At 45.0% G+C, this 26,383-nt stretch overlaps 1 protein-coding gene across 3 annotated transcripts in view; it reads left to right on the top strand.

The window, feature by feature from the left end:
• Nucleotides 1-11,710: 11,710 nt before the first annotated feature.
• mapkap1 (MAPK associated protein 1) overlaps nucleotides 11,711-26,383 on the top strand; it is a 244,219-nt gene continuing 229,546 nt past the window's right edge. For 2 of the 3 annotated variants that reach the window (XM_041194304.1, XM_041194305.1), the window contains exons 1-2: nucleotides 11,711-11,897; nucleotides 19,075-19,164. In XM_041194304.1, the coding sequence (XP_041050238.1) occupies nucleotides 19,084-19,164 (81 nt within the window). In that variant the 5' untranslated portion in view covers nucleotides 11,711-11,897; nucleotides 19,075-19,083. The remainder of the gene's footprint in view (nucleotides 11,898-19,074; nucleotides 19,165-26,383) is intronic. The other variant, XM_041194306.1, reaches the window with a different exon arrangement.

Below are 26,383 nucleotides of genomic sequence, written 5' to 3' on the forward strand. Positions count from 1 at the left end.
AATAAATTAAAATAACATTTTAAACTCCAATGACTGTAACTAACAGCACAAAAAAGACATACTGTAAAAACATTCAGGAGGCAATGGACAGTTGCAATGCCATATTTTGAAGTTACAAAGGAGATTTAACCTGTAATCTATGAATCTGATATTCCTGCAATCTATCTGGAAAAATTGGGAGGGATGGGAACTTGCCAGAAACGTGTGTAGGGAAGGCCTAGCCATTTTTGGCTATATTTCTGGAGTTTTCTGAATGTGTAAAGGTGAAAGATTAGCAGGTAGTGCCTGGGAGGGGGTGCAGAGCCCAACCTGGTGAGATGGGTGATTGGGGAGAGAAGGCTTTAGCAAGGACCAATAGCAAGCCACTTTTGGGCCGAATGGTTCCACAAAGATTCTCTCCCCTCAAAAAATATTCTTAGCTCATTTCTGAGTGACCACCAGACGTCCCTTTAAGGACAATTAATTAATTCCCCCTCCAACTGGGACAAATGGGCAAAGAATGCATGGTGCAGGTATGACACAAGAATCTCTAAATCAGCCAAACAGGCAGCTGGAGGTTTGGTTTAATGTCTTATCTGAAGGACATCAGCTCAGCCAATTCATCACTCACTACTGCACTGGAATATCATCTGAATTATGAACTCAAATTCCTGGTAGAGAACTCCAACAGACAATCTGCCAAACAAGCTCAGCTAAAATGTTGATTCTGTAAGTGAATGGGAAAATAAACTTCATATTTTGGTCAAACTCACTGTAAAATGGAATTTCGTCTCAGAGGCAACATCAATGGGATATGAGACAGGAGTCAATATATTCCTTGTGTAACCACATGTCAGCAATGTCAAAATGAGTGCATGCTTAACAAGGTGTCATTCAAAAGCCTCTTCGTTCATTTTAATATATATTCCCTGACATCCCATGTCATTGGTTTTGGACAGATGTGAACAAAAATAACTTTCTCTCTCTTTTCCTGTTGCTCTCTTTCTGATCGTCTCCTGTTCTTTCTGTATTCTTCTTCCTCTTTTTCACTTTGGCTCTCAATTTTTCTCAACATCTCATTTGTCTCCTACTTTTTCCGTTTTCCGTTTCTTCTCTTTCTCTGTAAGAAAGGAAGAAGCTTCCTTTTAAATAAATCTATGTTACATTACTGCGGTTCAATTAGGGTTACTGTTGCAATGGGTTGTGTGAATTACTACGATGGTTCAAAAATAAATATGACTTTGTCTCATTAATGGAGTCATGAAGCTATTAATGTATATAATATTATTGGAAAATATTTTTCTTTTAAAATAGAAATGTAGTCTATGGGTGTGTCTTAATTGGATTAAAGCCAGCTAGCCTGGGTGCTTTGATGTGTACTAGTTTTGAAATATAAGAGAGGCAGAGTGCATTTGCATTTTTTGAATAGAGCATTCAAGAAGTGGGGTGAAAACTGACACCTATCTAGCAGATACCAAGCAATATGTTTCTATTACGAATAAAATTGGTACTATGAAAGGGGTTTTTAATGTTAGAAGAGGCTGGTGATACAATAAGAATTTACATTCAATGGGTGGTGGTAGGTATAATTTCAGCAGTTTTCAGGTGTGCAGGGGAGAGACAGCATGAGATTAAAAGCAGCTGTAAGCCTCCAACTGACTCCACAGGAACCAAAGTGAAAAGAACCTCATTTTGAATTCGTAAGGTAAAACGCTTTGCCCTGGTGTTTGGTTAAGTCTATGGGTTGCTGTTGCCTTAATGGAGATTAGTTTGGGAATTTGTTAAAAGCTATGATAGTAGTAATTTGTAGCCATGTGTATATTTTAACCTGTGTAATTAATAAAATGTTTCATTTAGTTTAATGCAAAATCTCGAGAACTGGTGGTCTGATTCCTGAATTTAGAGTCACATCTCAAACATAACACTTAAATATTGTAGATTATGACAGTTGTTTAAAGTTTCCCTCTGGGATTTTTAAATTACTCAGCTGTATCGGTCATAACAATGGATATTTTCCTTTCCAATCAGGCTAGGGAGATACTACCAGTTGTGTAATTGAGGAGCTCATGATTACCCTTGAATTTTTATTCTTCTATGTGGGAAAAAAAATGTTTCAAGGCATGGACTAAAGATCTTTTCTCATTTAATCTTGAAGTGATAGAAAAGTTGTCATCTTTCCAATCCCTCATCACCTGTCATGGGCTGTCTTGAAAGAACCATTTCTTGTTTCCTGAGTATACTTTCTATTTTGAAATACTTAAAGTATTTCAAATGACCGCAACCATTAATTACAACTTCTCTCTTCCTTTCAGCTCGTTACTGCATCCACATTACCACCCACCTGCTTTAATATTTTAATAAAAGAGACATTTTACATGAGAAGATCTCAGGAAACAAAATCCAAAAACACAGCATACGGAGATCTAGGAAATGATTGGAAACAGTGATCCTTTCCAACTAAGAAAATCTGAAATGCAATGATATTTTACTGGTTTAATTGGTTCTTTTATATATAGCTTTACAGAGTAACATCTATTGAATGCTTCCCAGGAAAATAAGTGGAACTAGTTACATAGATTGACCACTGTTTTAATTGTATTGCGTGGACCAATCAGAGATCCCCACTCAAGACACTCAGTGAGTCAAAAAATTTGGCAGAGCTTTGTTAAGAGACAGTTTTTTTGATTGGCTCAAAAGAAAAACAAGACATTCCATGTGTGTTTTTGATTTCTTCCTCAGGAATGAATTCCTCAAACAAGAAAGTGTGACATTTTTGTGCTATGAGCACATTTAAAGAATGATGCACATTCTGAGAAAGACAAGCATATGAATAAATTTAACTGGCACTTAATCATACTTTAAATGGAATGGGAGATAGAAGTCACATGTGTGCCAGTGTATTACAGTGATATAAACCCTTTGTCCTGCAATTTCCAACATGGCAAGTTGCTCACCTTATCTGATTTTTCGGGGGTAGGTGTAGAACTAACTTTAGAGGTTAAATGCTTCTTTGCAAATAGATAATGCCAAAGAATATCAATAGAGAAATCTGCATTCGTAAGCAGATTGAAGTATTGGGGTGGGTGGGGAAAGGAGGAGAATAAGTTAATGCCTGTTTATATTTTCTTATCGTAGACGATCTACCTGTTTACTCACAACATTATGGAGTCATCTGTACCAGTGAAATAGATAGAATAAATTGATGTATTAGATGGTTGTCCAGGCATTACAAGGCAGTAATCTAATAGAGCGATTTATTTGACATCATAAGTGTATTCTTGTGGTTTATTTATCAGCTGAACTCCAAGATTGCATTACTTCCCTGGATTCTTACGGACCAACTAATACTCTGTTGTAAATGCAATTTACTTCTATAGCTATCTGGACATGTCTCTGCTGTAAAGGAGACAAGTGGGCAAGGTGTTCTCAGACCTATCTGTAAAGCAAACTTTGTGATCAGGCAGGACATCAGAGTCTGATTTTTTCCACTCCGCACTCTCAATTATTAAGACTTAAATCAACAAACGAGTGAAGAGGGATTGATCCTGCGACTCACCAACTCCAAAATGCTAAACAGTAGTGTGTGAGCAATGATTTTTCTTCCAGTAGCTCAACAAGTTCATCCAGTGAGTGACAGCGATATTGGCCAGGAAAGAAAGAACTTCATTCATTGGGAACTTTCCACCTTAGAATGTCTCAAAACATTTTGAATGCAGTCATCTTTATAAGACAGGCAAATGTACCAGCCAATTTGTGTGCATTAAGTTCCTACAATGAAATAAAGGACCGCAATATGTTTTAATAGTATTAGTTGAATATATGCAAGAACAGTCGGAAACTTTTACTTTCTTAAAAATAGTTCCATGGAATCTTTTAAATCCACCTGAGAGGGCGGACGGTCTAACATCACATCTAAAAGGTTGCAACTTTGACACTACAGCGTTCTCATTGCAGTCAGCCCAAAATATGTGTTCAAGCCTCAGGAATAGGACTGAAACTCACAACCTTCTGACTCAGAAGCATTGAGCCAAGGTGGACATCTAGTTCTAGGCCTCTCTTCTTCACTGATTTCAGAGTCAGCTTGGGTCTTGACACTGATTTTACATTCAAGCTTATCATAGCAAATTATCTTTACCTTTGTACCAAAGCTCAATTTATGGAGTGTGAATGCATGGCCAATAATATTTTTTCAGTAATTTAGGAACTCTTGTTAAAAATTGTTAATCGCCATAAAATTACAATGTTTCAGTATGATTCAGGCAGAAACCCTGCTGGGATCTAAGTAAGATTTTGGCTTCCTCCTGAGTCCACAGGAAATTTCAGCTTCGCGCTTTGCTGAACTGACAGTGTAAATCCAGGGTCAGTGCCCAAGCTGACTTTGGAACTGGTCTTCCACCACCTGCACCTGATGCTGAACACCCCAGAAGGAAAAAGCAGTTCGGACCAGTACACCTATTTCATAAAGCATATACCCTTAAAATGGAACACCAGAAAAACTGGGAAATAAGAGTACAGGTCCGAACAGTTTTTTTCCTTCTGGGCAGTACAAATCAAGTGCTGCAGCAGGGACAGTTTGCAAAATGCTCTATCCGCCTCATTGGACACTTGCAAACCTACCTGACCTCAGTGTAATTGTTTACTTCTGTTATGGACTTGATTTTCTAGACAGGTTTCTCATTATAAACATTGAACTTTATTTATATGTTGCAGCAGCAGTTACATGCTCCCATCAAGTTCCACAGCTAAAAGAAGAACTCCCACTCTATGGTTCCCTGCACTTAGAGCTGATTCGTTCACACTGTCACATAATACTATACAACACAATAAGTCTTAAAGCCACAGTCACTAAATTGTTTAAAGCTACAGTTACTACATTCCTCCCCCTTTAAATTTTTTGCACAGTTTGTTTTTACAAGAATATCTACCTTCATGACATCACAAATATATACACGGGTCATGGAATTATAAGTTCAGTCTCTCAGCTGGTTTCCTGATCCAGGTGGAATGTCGTAGCTCCACAACTTTCGTATCTCTTACAGAATCCACATTATCTGGAATCATAGCAACGTCAGGTGCCTCTTTAGGCACAGGCAGTTCAGTGTTATCTACTCTGACAGAGACAGCTGGTATGTCTTTCCTTGGTTGAATAATTTCAACAGGGACCACAGGTTCTACAATGGTTACAGGTGGAACATCATTTTGTTGAGGTACCTCCCTTCCTCTCAAACGATCCATGTGTTTGTGGGTGATCTGGCCCTCCACTTCTATGTGGTAGGACAAGGGTCCGGTCACAGAAACGATTGAACAAGGTAATCACTCGCATCTTGGAAAGTTATACAACTTGTCCTTTCGATGCCTCTTCAGCTTCATTCAGCTGATTCTTCCGTTCTTTGCTAGATAGCTAGCTTCACTGAGCTGGCACTGCCTTGGAGTTTCTCTGAACTCCTGTCTCCTGGCTGTATCCAGCTATATATTACTCCCAGGGGTTTCTGTGAGCCCTCTTCGGTTACCAGGTCTTCCCTTGAGCCCTCTTCGATGATCAGGGCTCCCATGAGTCCTCTTTGAGTTTCTTCTGCAGTGTTTCCACTCTGCTGTTTAAGATAATATTTATTTCTTCACGTTGCAGAATTGTTACTCATTCCTTTTGTATTTTATCTTGAAGGACAATCAACAGTTCTTTCAACTGTTTATTTTCTGGTTGTCCACCCTCTGGGGCCTCCTGTTGCCTTTGGCAGAGTTGACCCCTCTCTGGCGTCACTTTTTACCAATGGACTGCCATCTTTCTGGGGTCTCTTCTAATTTTCTGCCCAAAGCCATTTTTCTTGTATTTACCACTTTAAATGTATTGCCCTTTTAAGAGCAGTCACCATTTTTTACTTGGGCTGTCTCTGCAGTTGTCGGCTTTTCTGTGTTGTTTCCTGCTCTTTTCATGTTTTGGTGGGCTCACCAGCAAACGTGGCTGCTTTGTTTTTAACTTTGTAAAACTTTGTTCCTGTTTGAAAAAAAAACACAGCAGCGATTTCTTCTCCTTTTTCTGGGTGATTCTGCAGGCTTTTTTTTAATAACTATCTCCACAGGTTCTTTTGAGGTTGGATGTTCTGCACTTCTGGAGACCCAGCTGCCTCGTGGTCTGATCATGCCCTTTTATTTTTTTTTAAATTTAAAACTGCAGCACTGCTTTCTGCTCTGATTGCCTTTTTTTTGCTTAAAACAGCAGCACTTCTGTTTTTTTCTGTTTGAACTCTGCAGCATACCTGGTGAGTATATTTTCCTTTTCTTCTGTTTAAACAAGATACTCACAGTCGCTGGGCAATGGACAATGTCGGACCCAATCCTATCTTCATCGCCAGTTTGTTATGGATTTGATTTTCCAGACAGGTTTCTCATTAGAAACATCAATTTATTTACAAGCTACAGCAGCAGGTACATGCTTCCATCAAGCTCCACCACTAGAAGGAGAACTCCCACTCTAAGGTTCCCCATGCTTAAAGCTGATTCATTCGTACTGTCATATGATATAATGCAACACAATAGGTCTTAAAGCTACAGTCGATACATTCCTTAAAGCTACAATTACTACAGCCTCTCTCCCTGCTCTCTAAATTCCCTGCCCGCTACATTCTAACTCCTGGCAAGTAGCTTTGTACAAGCTTTAATACATAAGGTTCAGAGATCTCTTCCAAACAAGGCACTTTAAGTTTCAATCAGGCAGGAGAAAAGCAATATAAATAGGGTTCCGCCTGGCTGGAGCCAAAACTATAGCTAACAGCCTGACTTCTGGATCTTTTCTTCACCCTTCTTTATCTCATTATTGCTCCTCTCTTCCTAATTGTCTGTATGATTTGCACCTTCTCTGCATGTTTCTCAGTTTCTATCCATTCCTCTGAATGTCTTTCACTCCATAAACCTCCCATTCTTTGTTTCTTATGCTCTCCTTTTCTTCTCACCTTAGACCTGGAGAGGCCCAAGACTTCTAAGAAGCACAAAAATGATTTTGTCTGTTGATTGCTTTCTGGGTATAAAGCTATAACTTTCTACTTGGGGATCGTGCAATTTTGAAATACCTTTCAAAAAATCTTTAATTTAGACGAGGAGATCACTCCCACCACCATCTCAGGCGAAGCCCATTTCTAATTTCAATACACTTAGAGGATCTGTTTCTGAATATTTTTCTTGAAAAATTAGGAGACTGGTCACAATAAGCCAGGGGAAAGCCAAGTTTTGCTCTTATCTAGGTCTCAGGTTCTATATCTCCATCATACTTTCTTGGTGAATCTTCCAATAAAACTTAGAATAGAATTATAGAATGGTTACAGAACACAGGGAAGCCATTCAGCCCATTGTGTCCATGCCAGCTCTCTGCAACAGCGTCTCTGCTCAGCGAGCTCCCCTACCCTTTCCCTGTAGCAATTTGTTTTCTCTACAGGTGCTTATCCAATTGCTTTTAGAAAACCACAATTAAGTCTGCCTCTACCATACGCTCAATTAGTGCATTCTTCATCCTAACCGCTCACTGCATAAAAAAGGTTTTCCTCATGTCGCCATTGTTTCTTTTGCCATTCACTTTAAATGGTGTCTTCTGATTCTTGACCCTGTCACCAATGGAAACAGTTTTTCTCTGTCTGCTCTGTCTGGACCCCTCATGATTTTGAACACCTTTGTCAAATCAAATCAAATATATTAAATATATGTTGCTGGAAGTACTTTCTTTAAATGACATTATTCACATAAAATTTTATTAAATATCCACACTAAATTTAAAGTATATATACTCAATCATATATAATTGCACAATTATTGAGTTATATTCATACCTCTACTGATTATATGTTTTTTTACATTAGAATTAATAAAGCAATTTAAATTATACATGTTGGCTGGGGACTTAAAGAAAATCTCCACATTTGTGAGATCACAAAAACAAATTTGTTTACATTCTATACATATATTTCTTCTCCTCCTCGTTCTGGTTCTCTATATCAATATTTTCCATGGTGTCAAATGTGAATGCTGCCTTCAAGAGTCTACTGTTCTCTGTGTCAAACATTCAATTACTTTTTACCAACTGTTAAACCCCAATATAAAGCCATTTTTTTTAAAGACTTGAATGCTGCCAACACCTCTCTCTCAATCCTATAAGGGAAAGGATATTTTTTATTCAAAAAGCTTGTCATCAGATAGGTGATCCATCTTTCATTAATATCTCTCTTCTCTCCCCTCTCCTCCCTACTGAAATACAAACTCATTTCACATAGTCTCCAGCTCATTCTTCTCCTTCCTTTTATAATCCCCTAGCTTTCAAAACATATATTTGGTGCCACATAATCACCACATCCCAATTTATCTAATTTTATTATACACTTTTCAACTCTGACAGTGTTCTATACTACGTCCTTATCCTTTCACCTTGTACTGTACTGACCCATTCATGAGTGGCATCTCAAGGCTAGTAATGAGATATAAAAATTCTCTATCATTTAGATGGATTACCATAACTCAGATTTGGAGATATTTATCATGCCTTACAACACAGAGGATTGAATATTTATTGTGAAAGCAAATAATGATCAGTGATGTTCTACTGTTTACTTTGTGAGTACAGTTTAATTTTTTCCCCAATAAATGCATTTGTCTATATTTGCATTGTCTAAAATGGCCCAAATACTGCTTTAAGAGTGATCATCCGCTTTCTGATATACTGTATTTTATTTTGCTTCCTTGTAGAAATAAGTCATTGTATTAAAACTCATATTTTGAAAATACTAGCAAATTTACAAAACAAAGCTTTTGTGTAAAGTTCAGTGCACATTTTTCAGCATTTTGACTATATGAGTATCCATGTGTTGCCTATCACTTGCATTATTTAGTTGTGCCCATTCTTGTTATGTAGGGGAATAACACTAAGGAAAAAAGGTGAAGATAATGTTGCCTGATCTCAGATGTGCTGTTGCCTCGAATCACACCATAACTGTGTTAAATCCATACTGTACATATTATTTTACAAAAATGGAACAAAAATGAGTGATAAGTACACTTTTTCTGAAAATTAACTATACTTGTTGATAGGAACTTATAATTTAATTGATTATTTAATTATGTAATGTGTAATATACAAAATGCAATTCATATAAAAATGTATCGCTCATACATATTTTATAGAATGCCATAACAATATAAATCACAGTGACATTAATCAGTGTTTTCCTTATGAAAATCTTATCTTATGCTCATTGTAACTGTGGCTTACAAATGGAACGTTCCCTCACTACTTATATTGCTACCTATGAAAAATATTAGACTTTGGAAGGCAGTGAATTGAAGCCTGAGACCACATGATTATCATATTAGCTGGTGCAAAATAGATTAACTGAACACTAAGAATATTTCCACTCAATCAGACTACTTGATATTTGATGTTTTGTTTATTGATCCCAGTTTTTTCAAAGAAGGTATCCAGCATCAGGCATGTCAGTTACATGGAAATGCAACTTGAAAACAGGTCATTTGGCTCACCCATCCACACCTTGATAATTGTCCTCCACACAAGCAGCAGTCTGAATCCCACATGCCGGCTCTGATACCATATTGCTTTATTTTCCTTTCCTCCAACCACCTAAGGAACCGATTCATAAATATTAGCATGAAGGTAGAAATTCAGTGAGGTTTCTTCCAAACATCCACCCTAAGCTCTGTGGAAGATCAGCCCAAATTCTTGAGAAACAGCATGGGTGGCTATTTATGTAGTTTCTCTTTTATGTAATTTTCTACAAATATTATGTGGAACCCCCATGGAAATTCAGACAATGGCATCTGCTTCACTCTTGAGTCCCAAACTGCACATTCTCATAACCCTCTGTCCAAAAACATTTCTCTTGCACCATATCTATATCTCTCACACTTAACTTGTAGTAGGAAGCATTCTACTGAATCTGCTTGTAACATTTCTCCTACCTAAATATCCTTCCTATAGTGTAGTCTAAAACTACACATAATACTCCAATTGTTATCTTTTCAAGATTTACATAGGTTCACCAATACATTTCAAATATTATATTCTATACCTTGCCATAAAACTCAGTATTCCATAAACTTTTTAAATGACATTAACTTCTTGGAGAGCTGTTTTTAATGTCTCAAAGCAGAGTTAGCTATGGCACAGTGGGTTGCATTCTGGCCTCTGAGTCACCAGTTCCTGGATTCAAGTTCTACCCCAGGACCTGAGCACACAAATCAAGACTAACACTGTTTTGCAGTACTACGGGAGTGCTGCACTGCCGGAGGTGTCTTTCGGATGAGGCATTAAACTATACCGTCAGGGAGACATAAAGAACCCATGGTGCTATTTCGTTAAAAAAAAAACAGGGGCGTTATCCCTGGTGTCCTGTCCCATATTTATCCCTCAATCAACATCACCAAAAACACACCTCTGTTCATCTGTAAATGGCTGTTTGTCGGAGCTTTCAGAAGTACTTCATTGGTTATAAAGTGCTTTGAGATGTCTGATGGTCGTGAAAGCCACTATAGAAATGCTTAAAGCTGAACCCTTCACATTGACTAACATTGAATTCCATTTGCCACCATGTTGCAGATGCCATCATCTGACTAACATCCCCTTCCAACTTCCTTTGGTCCTCAGAATTATTTACTATGCTTCCTATCTGAGGTCAACCCCCCAACCCCACCCCCGCCTAATTCCACACCTTTCTAGCCTTTGCCAATAGCTTCCAGCATGGCACTTTGTTAATAGTTTTCTGAAAGTCCATGTACTCAGCATCCATTTCCCCATCCTTTATAGAACCAACACACACTTCCTTTCTGAAATCCACCAGAAACGTCTCTCACATCTCAAACTTTGAACAGTTGGGCTTGCACGCTCGCTGTAACTCAAACATGTGGAAACTTTTCACAATTCTGACCCATTTCAGCCAGAAAACGAATTTTTTAAATTTTTTTTTTAAAAAAAAAGTTCAGTTCACGCCCAGAAGTTACTACAACAGCTTGAACCAGACCAGGATTAAGCTCAGCAGGGCTAAGACAAACTTTCCAGGAATCGTAGGTGGCAATGTTGTGAATTGATACCTTGCTCTCTCGGAGGGAATTGACACCCCTTACAAAAAAAAGTTATGTAGCAGGCTGGTCAAAGAAGAAAAGCTTAACCCCAGATAGGAGTGCGTGAAAATAAAACACCGGGAGTGCAATGTATGCATCGGATGACAAAAAAGGAATTGCAATGTATTCTAGATATAAGAATTTCCCCCCCGTAGAGGGAATAGGTGACACTTGCAACTCAATTCAAAGACCAGCCGCTCTGCAGGGAGCCGGAGTCCCGTGCGCAGCGCAAGCGCTGCCGGTCACAGCAACCTGCTGCGCCAAAAAAAAAACACACACACACACACACACACACAACCTCAACCTCAACCAAGCGCGCGAGCCCTTTCCTGCTCCTCCTGGATTGGCGCGCGCTGTCCCAACCCACCCAATCAGCGGCGGCGCCGGCCGGCACGGCGCCTTCCGATTGGGCGCCCGGGCCGTCACTCAGCCTCCGTGTGCGTGTGCGTGCGTGTGGACTTCCGGCGCTGGGGTTGGGTTGTCGCTGGGGTCCAGGTCCCTCCCTCCCTCCCTCCCTCACAAGCCGAGTTGGAGTGCGGCTTGGTGTCGGTGTCGGTGTCGGTGTCGGCTGAGCGGCGGGGCGGCGATCCGGGGGCCAGGGCCGGGAGGAGGAGGAGGAGGAGGAGGAGGAGGAGGAGGGCGGCGGTACCGGAGTTTGTCCAAGGCGCGCCCGGAATGCTCTCCCCCCGCCGTTAGAGTGCAGGCTCTGCCTCCCGAGCTTCCCAACGTCTAAACAAGCCGCCCGGCGATGTACAGGTGACACGTGGTTTTGAAGCCGGACCAACCGCGGGGAAGAGCTGAAACTGACGGTATGTTTTTCTCCCGAGTTTCCTAACCTGTCACTCAAGGGTCCCTCAGACTAGGCCGCTGGCGGAGCCCGGGGCTCGAGTAACAGCCGCATCGCTGCCCCCCACCACCCCCTCCCCCGCCCCACTCTCTCACACACACACACACACACACACACCCTCTCCCCTCCCCCCACCCCCCCCCACCCACCCACACTCTCCCCCCCACCCACCCACACTCTCCCCCCCACCCCCTCCCCCCCACTCTCTCACACACACACACACCCTCCCCCCACCCCCCCCCACCCACACACACTCTCCCCTCCCCCACCCCCACACACACACTCTCCCCCCCCACCCCCTCCCCCCCACTCTCTCACACACACACACACCCTCTCCCCTCCCCCCACCCCCCCCCCACCCACACACTCTCTCCCCCCCACCCACCCACCCACACACCCACACACTCTCCCCCCCCCACCCACCCACACTCTCCCCCCCCACCCCCTCCCCCCCACTCTCTCACACACACACACACCCTCTCCCCTCCCCCCACCCCCCCCACCCACACACACTCAGCCCCCCCCAACCACCCACACACACACTCTCCCCCCACCCACCCACCCACACACTCTCCCCCCACCCACCCACCCACACACTCTCCCCCCCCCACCCACCCACACTCTCCCCCACACCCCCTCCCCCCCACACACACACACACACACACACACACACCCTCTCCCCTCCCCCCACCCCCCCCACCCACACACACTCTCCCCCCACCCACCCACCCACACACTCTCCCCCCCCCACCCACCCACACTCTCCCCCCCCCACCCCCTCCCCCCCACTCTCACACACACACACACACACACACCCTCTCCCCTCCCCCCACCCCCCCCACACACACACACACACTCTCCTCCCCACCCCCCCCACCCACACACACACTCCTCCCCACCCCCCCCACCCACACACACACTCCTCCCCACCCCCCCACCCACACACACTCTCCTCCCCACCCCCCCACCCACACACACTCTCCTCCCCACCCCCCCCACCCACACACACTCTCCTCCCCACCCACACACACTCTCCTCCCCACCCACACACACTCTCCTCCCCACCCACACACACTCTCCTCCCCACCCACACACACTCTCCTCCCCACCCCCCCCACCCACACACACTCTCCTCCCCACCCCCCCCACCCACACACACACACACTCACTCATCCCCTCTCACCCACCCACACACCTCCTCTCCCCCACCCACACACCTCCTCTCCCCCACCCACACACCCCCTCTCCCCCACCCACACACCCCGTCTCATCTCCCCCTCCCCACACACACACACACACACACACACACACACTCACTCCTCCCCCCACACCCCCCCTCTCATCTCCCCCTCCCCCACACACCCCCTCTCATCTCCCCCTCCCCCACACCCCCCCTCTCATCTCCCCCTCCCCCACACCCCCCCTCTCATCTCCCCCTCCCCCACACACCCCCTCTCATCTCCCCCTCCCCCACACACCCCCTCTCATCTCCCCCTCCCCCACACCCCCCCCTCTCATCTCCCCCTCCCCCACACCCCCCCTCTCATCTCCCCCTCCCCACACCCCCCCTCTCATCTCCCCCTCCCCACACACACACACTCACTCCTCCCCCCAACACACACACACACACACTCCTCCCCTCCCCTCCCCCCCACACACCCCCTCATCTCCCCCTCCCCCCCCCACACACACACACACACTCCTCCCCTCCCCTCCCCCCCACACACACACACTCACTCCTCCCCCCCACACACCCCCTCATCTCCCCCTCCCCCCCCCCACACACACACACACTCCTCCCCTCCCCTCCCCCCCACACACCCCCCTCATCTCCCCCTCCCCACACACACACACTCTCTCCTCTCCCCTCCCTCCCCACCCCCTCACACCCCCACGCCCCCACACACACACACACTCACTCCTCCCCTCACCCCCCCACACACACACTCCCTCACCTCCCCTCCCTCCCCCACCTCCCCTTCCTCCCTCCCCCACCTCCCCTCCCTCCCTCCCCCACCTCCCCTCCCTCCCTCCCCCACCTCCCCTCCCTCCCTCCCCCACCTCCCCTCCCTCCCTCCCCCACCTCCCCTCCCTCCCTCCCCCACCTCCCCTCCCTCCCTCCCCCACCTCCCCTCCCTCCCCCACCTCCCCTCCCTCCCCCACCTCCCCTCCCTCCCTCTCCCACCCACACACACTCTCCTCTCTCCCCCTGCTCCCCACACCCCCTCCTCCCTCGCCCTCTCCACTCTCTCCACCCCCCCCACACACACCCTCTCACCCCCTCCTCCCCTTCACCCCTCTTCCCCTCTCCCTCCCCCCACCTCCTCTTCCTCTCCCTCCCCCCACCACTCCCCCTCCCCCACTCCCACTCCACCTCCCCCTCCCCCACTCCCCCTCCCCCACTCCACCTCCCCCTCCCCCACTCCACCTCCCCCACTCCACCTCCCCCACTCCCCCACTCCCCCTCCCCCACTCCACCTCCCCCTCCCCCACTCCACCTCCCCCACTCCACCTCCCCCACTCCACCTCCCCCACTCCCCCTCCCCCACTCCACCTCCCCCACTCCACCTCCCCCACTCCCCCTCCCCCACTCCCCCTCCCCTACTCTCCCCCTCCCCCTCCCCTACTCTCCCTCTCTCCCTCCCCTACTCTCCCTCTCTCCCTCCCCTACTCTCCCTCTCTCCCTCCCCTACTCTCCCTCTCTCCCTCCCCTACTCTCCCTCTCTCCCTCCCCTACTCTCCCTCCCCTACTCTCCCTCCCCTACTCTCCCTCCCCTACTCTCCCTCCCCTACTCTCCCTCCCCGTCTCTCCCTCCCCTACTCTCCCTCCCCTACTCTCCCTCCCCTACTCTCCCTCCCCTACTCTCCCTCCCCCACTCCCCCTCCCCCACTCCCCCTCCCCCACTCCCCCTCCCCCACTCCCCCTCCCCTACTCTCCCTCTCCCCCTCCCCTACTCTCCCTCTCCCCCTCCCCTACTCTCCCTCTCTCCCTCCCCTACTCTCCCTCTCTCCCTCCCCTACTCTCCCTCTCTCCCTCCCCTACTCTCCCTCTCTCCCTCCCCTACTCTCCCTCTCTCCCTCCCCTACTCTCCCTCCCCTACTCTCCCTCCCCTACTCTCCCTCCCCTACTCTCCCTCCCCTACTCTCCCTCCCCTACTCTCCCTCCCCTACTCTCCCTCCCCTACTCTCCCTCCCCTACTCTCCCTCCCCTACTCTCCCTCCCCTACTCTCCCTCCCCTACTCTCCCTCCCCTACTCTCCCTCCCCTACTCCCCCTCCCCTACTCTCCCTCTCCCCCTCCCCTACTCTCCCTCTCTCCCTCCCCTACTCTCCCTCTCTCCCTCCCCTACTCTCCCTCTCTCCCTCCCCTACTCTCCCTCTCTCCCTCCCCTACTCTCCCTCCCCTACTCTCCCTCTCCCTCTCTCCCTCCCCCTCTCTCCCTCCCCCTCCCTCCCTCCCCTACTCCCCCACTCTCCCTCCCCCACTCTCCCTCCCCCACTCTCCCTCCCCCTCTCTCCCTCCCCCTCTCTCCCTCCCCCTCTCTCCCTCCCCTACTCTCCCTCCCCTACTCTCCCTCCCCTACTCTCCCTCCCCTACTCTCCCTCCCCTACTCTCCCTCCCCTACTCTCCCTCCCCTACTCTCCCTCCCCTACTCTCCCTCCCCTACTCTCCCTCCCCTACTCTCCCTCCCCCTCTCTCCCTCCCCCACTCTCCCTCCCCCTCTCTCCCTCCACTACTCCCCCTCTCTCCCTCCCTTACCCTCCCCCTCTCCCCCTCCCCCTCTCCCTCCCTCCCCTACTCTCCCACTCTCCCTCCCCCCCTCTCCCACCCCTTCTCCCTCCCCCCCCTCCCACCCCTTCTCCCTCCCCCCCCCTCCCACCCCTTCTCCCTCCCCCCCCTCCCACCCCTTCTCCCTCCCCCCCTCTCCCACCCCCTCTTTCCCTCTCCCCCTCCTCCCCTCCCCCTCTTTCCTCCCTCGGTCCCTGCTCCCTTGGCCCTGTTTGTTTACAGCCCCCCGCCCGCATCCCCCCACCGGTGAAAAGAGCGGAGGATTGCCGCCTGCTCGCGTAGTATTAGGCCCGTGGGTGCTTTGCAGGAGGAGGAGGAGGGGAGGAGGTGGGGGGGGGGGGGGTCAAAGTATCCTCGTCCCAAGTTTTTCAAAACTCCTTCGTAAAAATGTTATTTGGAGATTAAACCCCCCCCCCGCCCCCGCCCCCGCCCCCATCCCCATACCCAAAGCTGGTAGATGTTACAGTGGTTTATTCTCACATTGATCACTCTACGTGGCAACCAAGAATACAATGCTAATGTGATTAGTCATTTACTGTGAGCATTTTTGCACACGTTATAGATGTGTAGGAGTAAACAAGATTGTAGCAACGGCGAGAGGTCGGGCCGACAAAAGCTGCTTAAGTTTGAATGACCCTGTACACACTGCACGTAAACCAAACGCCACCACCCCCCCCCCCCCACCTCCAGCTGAGGTTTGAACTCCAACTGATGTTGATTATTTCACGTTATGTGTGGGATCTAACGTTTTACTTATATTTGTATGGTTCCAGTGGTTTCCTGATGGTTGAAACTGCAGATTCAAGTTACAAGTTGTAAACAAATGGATAGAAGTTTGCGGAGTTTTTTTTTTTCATGGTAGCATACAAGTTTTTTTTTATATGTATACATTCCTGGGACGTGAGTGTTGCTGGCAAGGCCAGCATTTATAGCCCATCTCTAATTGCCCTTGAGAAGATAATGCTGAGTTGCTGCCTCGAACCGCTGCTATCTCGTGGTGCTGCTGGGAAGAAGTTCTGGCATTCTGACCCAATGATAATGAAGGAACTGTGATATATTTCCAAGTCAGGATAGTGTGAGACTCAGAGGAGGTGTTCTCATGCACCTGCTGCCCTTGTCTTTTAGGTGGTAGAGGTCTGGGTTTGAAAGGTGCTGTCAAAGGAACCATGGTGGTTTGTTGCAGTTCATCTTTGATGTGTCAGCTGTGGTTCAGTTCTTAACATTTGCATCCTTGAGTCAGAAGGTTGTGGGTTCAAGCCCCAACTTGAGCATAAAAAATCTAGGTTGACACTCCAGTGTAGTACTGAGAGCAAGCTGTACAGTCAGAGGTGCTCTCAGGATGAGACATGTTTAATCAAAGCATTCAACAGGAATTTAAATTATTATCTAAAAAGGATGGACGTGCAGGGTTATGGAGAGAAGACATGGGAATGGTGGATTGCTCATTTGGACAGCCGGTTCAGGCTTGCTGGGCTGAATAGCGTCCTGCGCTGTAACAATTCTTTGATTCTGTGATCTTGCAGATGCTACACATTGCTGCCAGTGGTGGAGGTTGTGAATGTTTAAGGTAGTGGATGGGGTGCCAATCAAGCAGGCTGCTTTGTCTTGGATAGTGTCCAACTTCTTGAGTGTTTTTGGAACTGTACACCTTCAAGCAAATGGAGAGTTTTCCATCAAACTCCTGACTTATGTTTTGTAGATGGTGGAAAACCCTTTGAAATTACTGAGATTCTATTGTACATTGATGAGGGTGTGTAACGCTGACAGTAGATGACAATCAGAAGAACACAACAGATGTAGTATATTAAAAACATTGCATGTGCCTGATGGAGCCTGTATACGGTTTGGGAAAATCTGTGTCATGCTTGTTGACAATGTGTGATGAATACACCAAGTCTTGGAAGGTTTCAGCAGTGATCTGTAAAATACAAAGAAGATTCTCTCCTTGTTGTATGAGAACCACCTTTTTTGTACTTTGGAAAAATTCAGATGTACTGAACCATTGGAAAAATTCAGATGTACTGAACCATTGGAAAAATTCAGATGTACTGAACCATTGGAAAAATTCAGATGTACTGAACCATTGGAAAAATCCAGATGTACTGAACCATTTATGCCAAGCTGTTTTTTTTGTTTCTACTTCCTGCATTTTGCTTTCCCTTCTGTTCAGAGAGGAAGGAAATGTCAGTATTGTTTTGGGGTAACAAGAACTTTGGCAATTATGAAATATAATAGCAATTTGCATTTATAAACTGCCTTTAACATCGATCAGAGCCCCATGGTGCTTCAGAGGAGGTAATCAGATAAAAATTGACCCTGCGCCAAAGAAGTTATTAGGAAAAAAGCAAAAAAACTGCGGATGCTGGAAATCCAAAACAAAAATAAAAATACCTGGAAAAACTCAGCAGGTCTGACAGCATCTGCGGAGAGGAATACAGTTAACGTTTTGAGTCCTTTTGACTCTTCAACAGAACTAAGGGAAAATAGAAGAGAGGTGAAATATAAGCTGGTTTGCTATTAGGAAAGCTGACTGCCAGCTTGGTCAGAGGAGCGTCTTAAAGGAGGAAGTTGGGGTGGAGAGGTGTTGGGAGGAAATTCCAGAGCTTAGAGCCTAGGTCCACACTAAGGCCCCTCGTATTGCCAAGCATGCATTTTTTTAAAAAAATTTTAAAATAAAACCGAAGCTTTTGTGTATTTATCTCCAATATTTCTAAATATTCAATTGCTTTCATTGTTCAAGCAACTGACCAGGAATACCATACTTTGAGCTCACTGAGAACGGACTTCCTCCTTGACCAATTTCACTTCCCAATTCCTTTCAGCATGGATGGGAATCAGCGAGCGCTGTCCTTTGAAGGTCCTGAAATTTGTACAGTAGTCAAAGCTGCACTTTAAGATTTGATCGGCTGCAAAGAGGCGATTACAGCTACTGGACAATGCAAAATGTTACCAAAGTTAGTTGCTGCCTGATGTTGGGAGGTAACCTCAGAGAGCAGTTTGCCAACTGCTGAGTTAATCTCTGTATCCGTTTTAATCCATTCTCGTTATGGACAGAACATACTTGGGCAATTTTCTATGTTGTTGAATAGATGACAGTGTGTTAGTTGTACTAGAATTGTTTAGCTTGGGAGCAGCTACTTCTGACACTCAGATCTTCAGCATTACAGTTGAGATGTTATTTGGGCTATGGCTTCTACTATATTCAGTGTACTCAACCATTCCTTATTGGGCTTTGCCATCAATGTTAGGAGTAGGATCTCACAAAAAGATCAGATTAGATCATCCACTCTGCACTTTTGGTTGAAGATGCATGCAAATACTTCAGCCTTGTCTCTTGCACTTGTATGCAGGTCTCCTCCATGCTTGAAGATGGGATGTTCATGGAACTACCTCCTCCCATTCGTTGCCTGATTGTCCACCACCATTCTCAACTGGATGTGGTAGGGTTTATAGAGCTTTTCTCTAATCTGTGGGTTGCAGCCTACTACATTTGGTGTTTAGCATGCAAGTATTCTTGTGATGTAGCTTCAGTAGGTTAAAGCCTAATTTTAAGGTATGCCTGATGCTGCTCTTGGCACATGCATCTATACTCCCTATAGAATCAGAGCTGATTTCCCTAGGTATGTGAAGTAGATATTTTTAATTGGTTCTTGGAAAATAAATATTGTTTACCTTGCCCAAAGGCACATAAATAGGTGAGAAGAAATTTACACAAAGGGCGACTAGAATTTGAACATCTCTGCTGCAGGCCATCTTTTGAGCAAGATCCATAAATTCTTTCATGATGATCTTAACTGTGTCCTCTCACAGAGTAATGGAGGGAATCCAACACTAACCTCATCATTTTTAGCTTCATAGTTTTGAAGAAGACAACAGCAAAAACTTATATTTATATAGTGAATATAATGTAACATAAACTGCCTCAAAGAATTTAACAGAGGTATTATAAAATATATTATGACTTCTGGCCACATGAGATATTAGAGCTGACGACCAAAAGCTTGGTCAAAGAGATCGGTGTTAAGGAGTGTCTTATAGGAGAAAAGCAAGATAGAGAGACTGAAAGGCTTAGAGAGGGCATTAGAACCAGAGGTAACTGTGCGGGAATGGGAAGAGAAATCATTGGCCATTCTCAGGCTATGATTAAATAAATCAGAATTGCTCCAGGCGAATGTAGTCCCAGCTGGACGATGGTGGAGAGGTATTCCATCAACAAGAACTTGCATTTGCATAGTGACTTTAACAAAATAAAATGTCCCAAGGTGCTTCAAAGAAGCTTTATCACACAAAACTTGACATCAGGCAACATAAATATTAGGGTAGATGTGAAAGAGGTTTTAAGAAGTGCCTTATAGGAGGAAAGAGAGGAAGAGGAAATTCTAGAATGTAGGGTCTTGCCAGCTGAAGATTAGGCTACCAGTAATGGTGTGATTTTTAAAACCTGGATGCTCAGGAGGTCAGAATTGGAGGAGAGCAGTTACCTCTGAGGAGGTTACACAGAAAGGGAGGGGTGAAGCCATAGAGGGATTTGAAAATGAGGATGAGAATTTTAAAATCGAGGTACTGCTCAGCTGGGAGCTAGTCCAGGCCAGTGAACACAGGAATGATAAATGAATGGGACTTAGTGTAAATTAGCTCCTGGCGTCAGAGTTTTGAATGACCTCAAGTTTATGGAGGTTATAGATGGGAGGCTGTCCAGAAGTATATCTAGTCTAGAGTCAACAAAAATATGGATGAGGGTTTTAGTGGCAGATATGGTGGTAGGGGTGGAATTGGACGATGTTGTGGAGATGGAATTGGATAGTTTTAGTGATGGCGCAGACATGTGGTCAGAAGCTTAACTCTGGATCAAAGACTTTCACCAAGACTGTGAAAAGCCTGGTCCAGGCTCAGATGTTTGGCAGGAAGAGGCATGAAGTTGGTGGCTAGAGAATGGAGTTTGTCACAAGGACTGAGAACAATGGCTTCGGTCTTCCCAGTGTTTAGTTGAAGGAAACTTCTGCTGATCCAGTATTGGACTCGGATACGATACCTTGTGTGTGTGCGCCACAGACAGATCCACATTGCCTTGCTCTTGCCAGTCAGTGCTGCAAGTCCACCAAACGGGTGGCCCAGTACATAGAATTTGTGCGCAATTGGTCCTTGTCTGTGGAGCGCTCTATTCTCTCCTTTTTCAACCCCACTCCAACCTTATCCAAACTGCCGTTTCCTCGGCTTTTCCAGTCAAAAAGAGCTCTAACTTCACATCTGTTTATTTTAAATCCTCATAATTCTTGACAGCTTCCAATTGAGCCTACGCTGTACCTTTTTCAATCACTTTTACGGCTTTTCAATTGGGCAATTGCCAGTACTGTGTACAATCTTCCAACCAGGATGATGTACGGGGTTCAGTGTTACCTCCTTTTGTATTCTGTATCTCAAGTGCAAAAATTAAGATTCTGGCTTTCAGTATGACCTTACCGTATGCTGTCAACTCACCATCTCTATTTGCACGTCACTTGCTTCAATATAAAACATTTGAAACATGCTGCTTTTTTCCTTTTGAAAATGTATTTCTTCAAATTTTCTTTTCTACATTGAACTGCTTCACTACTAATTTATCTGTCACGCTAGCCTGTCTTAGTCCTTCTCTAATCTTTCACAATACTGTAATCTAAATTCTCCAAATCCCCCCTTGTCGATTTTTCCAAAATGAGAAATGCAGTTGAGAAATGATATAGCGCAAAATGTATAAACTTTGTTTGCTCCTGGTAAATCATTTGTGGTGAGTCATGCAGTTTCATAGGGGTATTTTGTAATTTAATGAGCAATGTGTTTATGCTGCCTAACCGAAATTCTCGATTACATTCTGGTATTTTGGGGATTGAATTCCACAGCTGTTTGATTTTCTGTGAAATCAGTAGCAGGGATTATGCTTGTAAGCATAAACGTTACAGGGAAGGAAGTGTAGCATTTATGGGCATGTGCATTATACACAAGATTTGGTATATAAATATTCCTTCGCTGATATATAATTTTCATGCTTTTAAAGCAGGGGATGCACTCAAAAGATGCTATGGAAGGTGTACCAGGTCGGAGGTAACTAGTGTTTAGCGGGAGTGGGAAGTCATGTGATCTATCAGCAACAGTGGAGGTCAGTTCTAGACTTTGAAAGCAGTGAAGGAATTTGGCAACACTGACAGGTACTGAAATTTGGCAGTCTGTGGCAGCGTTGTCCTGTAGTTGGCAACACTTGAAGGGTAGCCTACGGTTTGGCAGACTTGGGTGTGGCATTTGTCTCACTGGTTGATGCCAGTACAACAGATACTTTGTGCAGCCCCTTAAGTTTTCCACTTGTTGATTCTAACGATTGGGGCCATATCATTTCAGGCACCAGGCAGCCAAGCTCAAAACAATAAAATATATTAAAACTTTTTCCTAACTGCACTCCTAAATACGTAAAGAGCAAATAACATTTATGTATTTCGGGAGCGGAAGTAAAGTTATCTTCTTGCGTCGAATGTGTCCTGCTGAAGTTAGTTTTGCTCAGAAATAATGGGTATGTTACCAACACAACGCAGAAGTGGGAAATTTCACCCATCTTGACCTTTCCATGAACAACAAACACCCTCAACTTTGCTGAAGGGTTGGGGAAGAGTGCTATCAACCTAATAATAAGGTTGTCCCTATTTTCACATCTACGTATCACTTTGTTTTAACACAGCTGCAGAAATAAGCCAGGTCGCAAAGGTTGTTATTTTACATCCAGGCATTTATTACAAAAGCTAAAGTGTTAAGACTTTCAGCATTTTCCTTTTGTCAGACAAATATAAAACAACATGCTTGCTTAACAGATTTTCATTGTCCTGCTACAAAAGGTCTCAAGAAGTCACATGAAAACTATCGTCTGCACAGCTAAAAACTATATGCAACATTAGCTGGCCCCCAGGATTACACCAAGTATTCAAAAACGCTGTCAAATAATAATATTCCACTTGGCCAATTGCGCCCTTTATAAATGTTATGTGAAAAGCAAGTGGCATTCAGAGGTATTGAATTAACCTTCACCCCTTTAAGACTACCAGGTGCCGTAACCCCATAACTTGTTCCTGCCTCCACGACCTAATCCTTATTCAAGTCCCTTAAATTAAAAAATAAATAAATAAATGACCAAATCAGTAAATGCGACAACCAAGCGACTACTGTTAAACTTTCAATTTTTAAAAAAATTAACAAGACCTACAGGGACAAAAGTAATTCACTGACATGCTAACATAGTGAAAGTGGAGCAACTGTTCACATTTTGGCTAACAAATGGTTGAAGATCCTGGAAGTGCAGAACCATTAAAGCATCTACAAGGCAGTCGGATAAAATCAACAAGCTAAATTTCAATGGAATATTTCTGCATGAGGAAAATCAGCCTAGGAATATATCTCTGCAAAATTCAAATATAGTCTGTCAATTTTTTGTTGCCATTTCAAGAAAGTTGGTGCTGAATATCACCTTAAAGCATTAAGATCAATAAATTGAACTATTTCAATATATTATCTTAAAGAAACATCATGACTTTTGCAATGGAAAGCAAACTTCAAAGGCCAACCCGAAAAATAACACTTGAGCGAAAATGGCAAAAATAATAAATGCAGATGAAGTAGATGACATTTCAATTAAAAAAGAACTTCTATTATTGTAATATATTTAAAACTCACCGTTGAGGTTCCCATATAGATAATAGATATTTGGGTGAGATATTCGAAGGTGATGGTATTCAAACGGCAGGAGAAGAGGAGGATTTGCTTCAATAAATAATAAAGCTTAGTTCAGTGTATGAATGTCAAACTATCTATGTTAAATATTGCTGAAAAAAGAGACATTATTTGTCGAAGCTTTTTGTCTTGCACTCATCAGGACAATTTGCAAGAATACCAAATGTAAAGGGAACAACAATTTATACTATATGAGAAGAGGTTGGCCAGTGGACTCTGGTAGAGGCATTGCCATGGAGCATGCACCAGAAGATGGTGACTGACTGTTGTTAACTGTCAAGCATTGTTTGAAATTTAAACCAGACAGCTTGAGTCTGATTGGCTGAGGGATGAACGAGCGAAAGGCTGTCACTTATTTTGTTTAGCTGAAACAGGCGTGATGCATGTACAGGTAATTCCTGTCTGCAAAGAACGGAGCCCTGTGTATTAATATATGTAGCTTCCAGTACGAGCAAATGCGCCACACTGTGAGCCTGACTGACAATCTTAAATTGGTTGTCAGCGTAATTCTTAGCACACTGAGGATTAGTTAGCAAATGTTGTCCAATCGTAAAGTCACATCTAGTATTGTACACTGTTTGAGTTTTGCAAGCACGGCTGGTTGGGTCTGTATCTTGCCCATTGTGAACAGCGGAAGGGGAATGCTCTTTGATATGATCTGCCAGTCTTTGGGGTGTACAGCCTCCATACCTAGTATTACACCGGCACTGAAATTCATACACCACATTACTCATTTGTGTGATAGGCAGAATGTTTTTGGTTTGAGGGTAGGATCCTGTTAGTGGTGAATACCACTCATGTTACACATCAGTGAACCTGACAAAGGGATGGGAATAGTCAACAGAGATAGTTATCCTTAACGAGCGTGACTATATCAACAAATTGCTTGCCATTCTTAATGGCGAGTCCAAATTCGTATCCATTGGACCTGCTGCTCAACATACTGTCTCGAAAGTAAGTAAAAAAGAAACTTGTTGGACTTGTGTAAGAACGTGATATATGTGACAGGTTTTGTTGCAGTGTCTGTGTATGTATGGGCTGCACAAGACACACAAAAGTGATGACCCTTTACCCCCTGTCTTATCTATGACCAGTTCTGCCCAACATGAATTGGCCAAATGTTTGGGTGAATTGTTACAACCGGTTTCGAGCAAGTTTACCACATACACGGTGAAGGACTCCTTCACGTTTACAAAGAGCATACAGGACGTGCATATCGAGAGCAATGCTGTGTCCATGTGCTCATTTGACATTACTAACCTATTCACCCCTGTTCCACTAAAGGAAACCATAGGTTTTTGCACTGCAGCATCATATCATGACTATCTAGACTTGCCACCATTGCGTGAATCAGTATTCATCGAACTTAGGAACTCAGCAACTCACACAGTTGAGTTCAGTTTTAATGACGTCATGTATGCCCAAATAGATGGTGTTGCCGTGGGATCCCCTCTAGGCCCAGCTCTCGCACACACCTTTGTTGGGTCCCATGAGAAACGTCTCTTTGATGGAATGACACCTAACCTCCCACCCCTTGTATGTTTCCGACATGTGGATGATATGTTTGCTATATTTAAATCTGCAGCTGCAAAATAAAAAAAAATTCCTTAATTCCTTACACCAGTCACTGAAGGTAAGCATGCTGGTGCAGCAGGCAGTAAAGAAGGCAAATGGTATGTTGGCCTTCATAGCCAGAGGCTTCGAGTACAGGAGCAGGGATGTTTTGTTGAAATTATACAGGGCCTTGGTGAGACCACACTTGGAATGTTGTGTGCAGTTTTGGTCTCCTTATCTGAGGAAGGATGTTCTTGCTATAGAGGGAGTGCAGCTAAGGTTTACCAGACTGATTCCTGGGATGGCGGGACTGACATATGAGGAGAGATTGAGTCGGCAAGGATTATATTTGTTCAGAAGAATGAAGGGGGATCTCATAGAAACCTATAAAATTCTAACAGGACTAGATAGGGTAGATGCAGGAAGGATGTTCCCAATGGTGGGGGAGTCCAGAACCAGGGGTCACAGTCTGAGGATACTGGGTAGACCATTTAGGACTGAGATGAGGAGAAATTTCTTCACCCAGAGAGTGGTGAGCCTGTGGAATTCACACCACAGAAAGCAGATGAGACCAAAACATTTATGTTTTCAAGAAGGAGTTAGATATAGCTCTTGGGGCAAAAGGGATCAAAGGGTATGGGGAGAAAGTGGGAGCAGGCTGCTGAGTTGGATGATCAGGCATGATCATAATGAATGGCGGAGCAGGCTCGAAGGGCCAAATGGCCTACTCCTATTTTCTAGTTTCTATATCTTTAGAAGCAGTCTATGTCCCAATGCAGCAAGACCTGGACACTATCCAGGCTTGGGCTGACAAGTGGCAGGTAACATTCACGCAATACAAGTGCCAGGTGATGACCATCTCCAACAAGAGAGAATCTAAACATTGCCCCTTGACATTCAATGGGGACTACCATCACTGAATCCCCCACTATCAACATCCTTGGGGGGGGCGGGGGTTACCATTGACCAGAAACTGAGTTGGACTAGCCATATAAATACTGTGGCTACAAGAGCAGGTCTGAGGCTAGGGATCCTGTGGCAAGTAACTCACCTCCTGACTCCCAAAGCCTGTCTACCATCTATAAGGCACAAGTCAGGAATGTGATGGAAATACTCTCCGCTTGCCTGTATGAGCGCAGCTCGAACAACACTCAAGAAGCGTGACACCATCCAGGAGCAGCTCGTTTGATTGGCACCCCTTCCACAAACAGTCACTTCCTCTGCCACCGCACAGTGGCAGCAGTGTGTACCATCTACAAGATGCACTGCAAGAGCTCACCAAGGTTCCTTAGACAGCACCTTCCAAACCCACGACCACCGCCATCTAGAAGGACAAGGCCAGCAGACTGATGAGAACAC

This window comes from Carcharodon carcharias, chromosome 8 (genome assembly GCF_017639515.1).
Source record: "Carcharodon carcharias isolate sCarCar2 chromosome 8, sCarCar2.pri, whole genome shotgun sequence".
Taxonomy (NCBI): Eukaryota; Metazoa; Chordata; class Chondrichthyes; order Lamniformes; family Lamnidae; genus Carcharodon; species Carcharodon carcharias.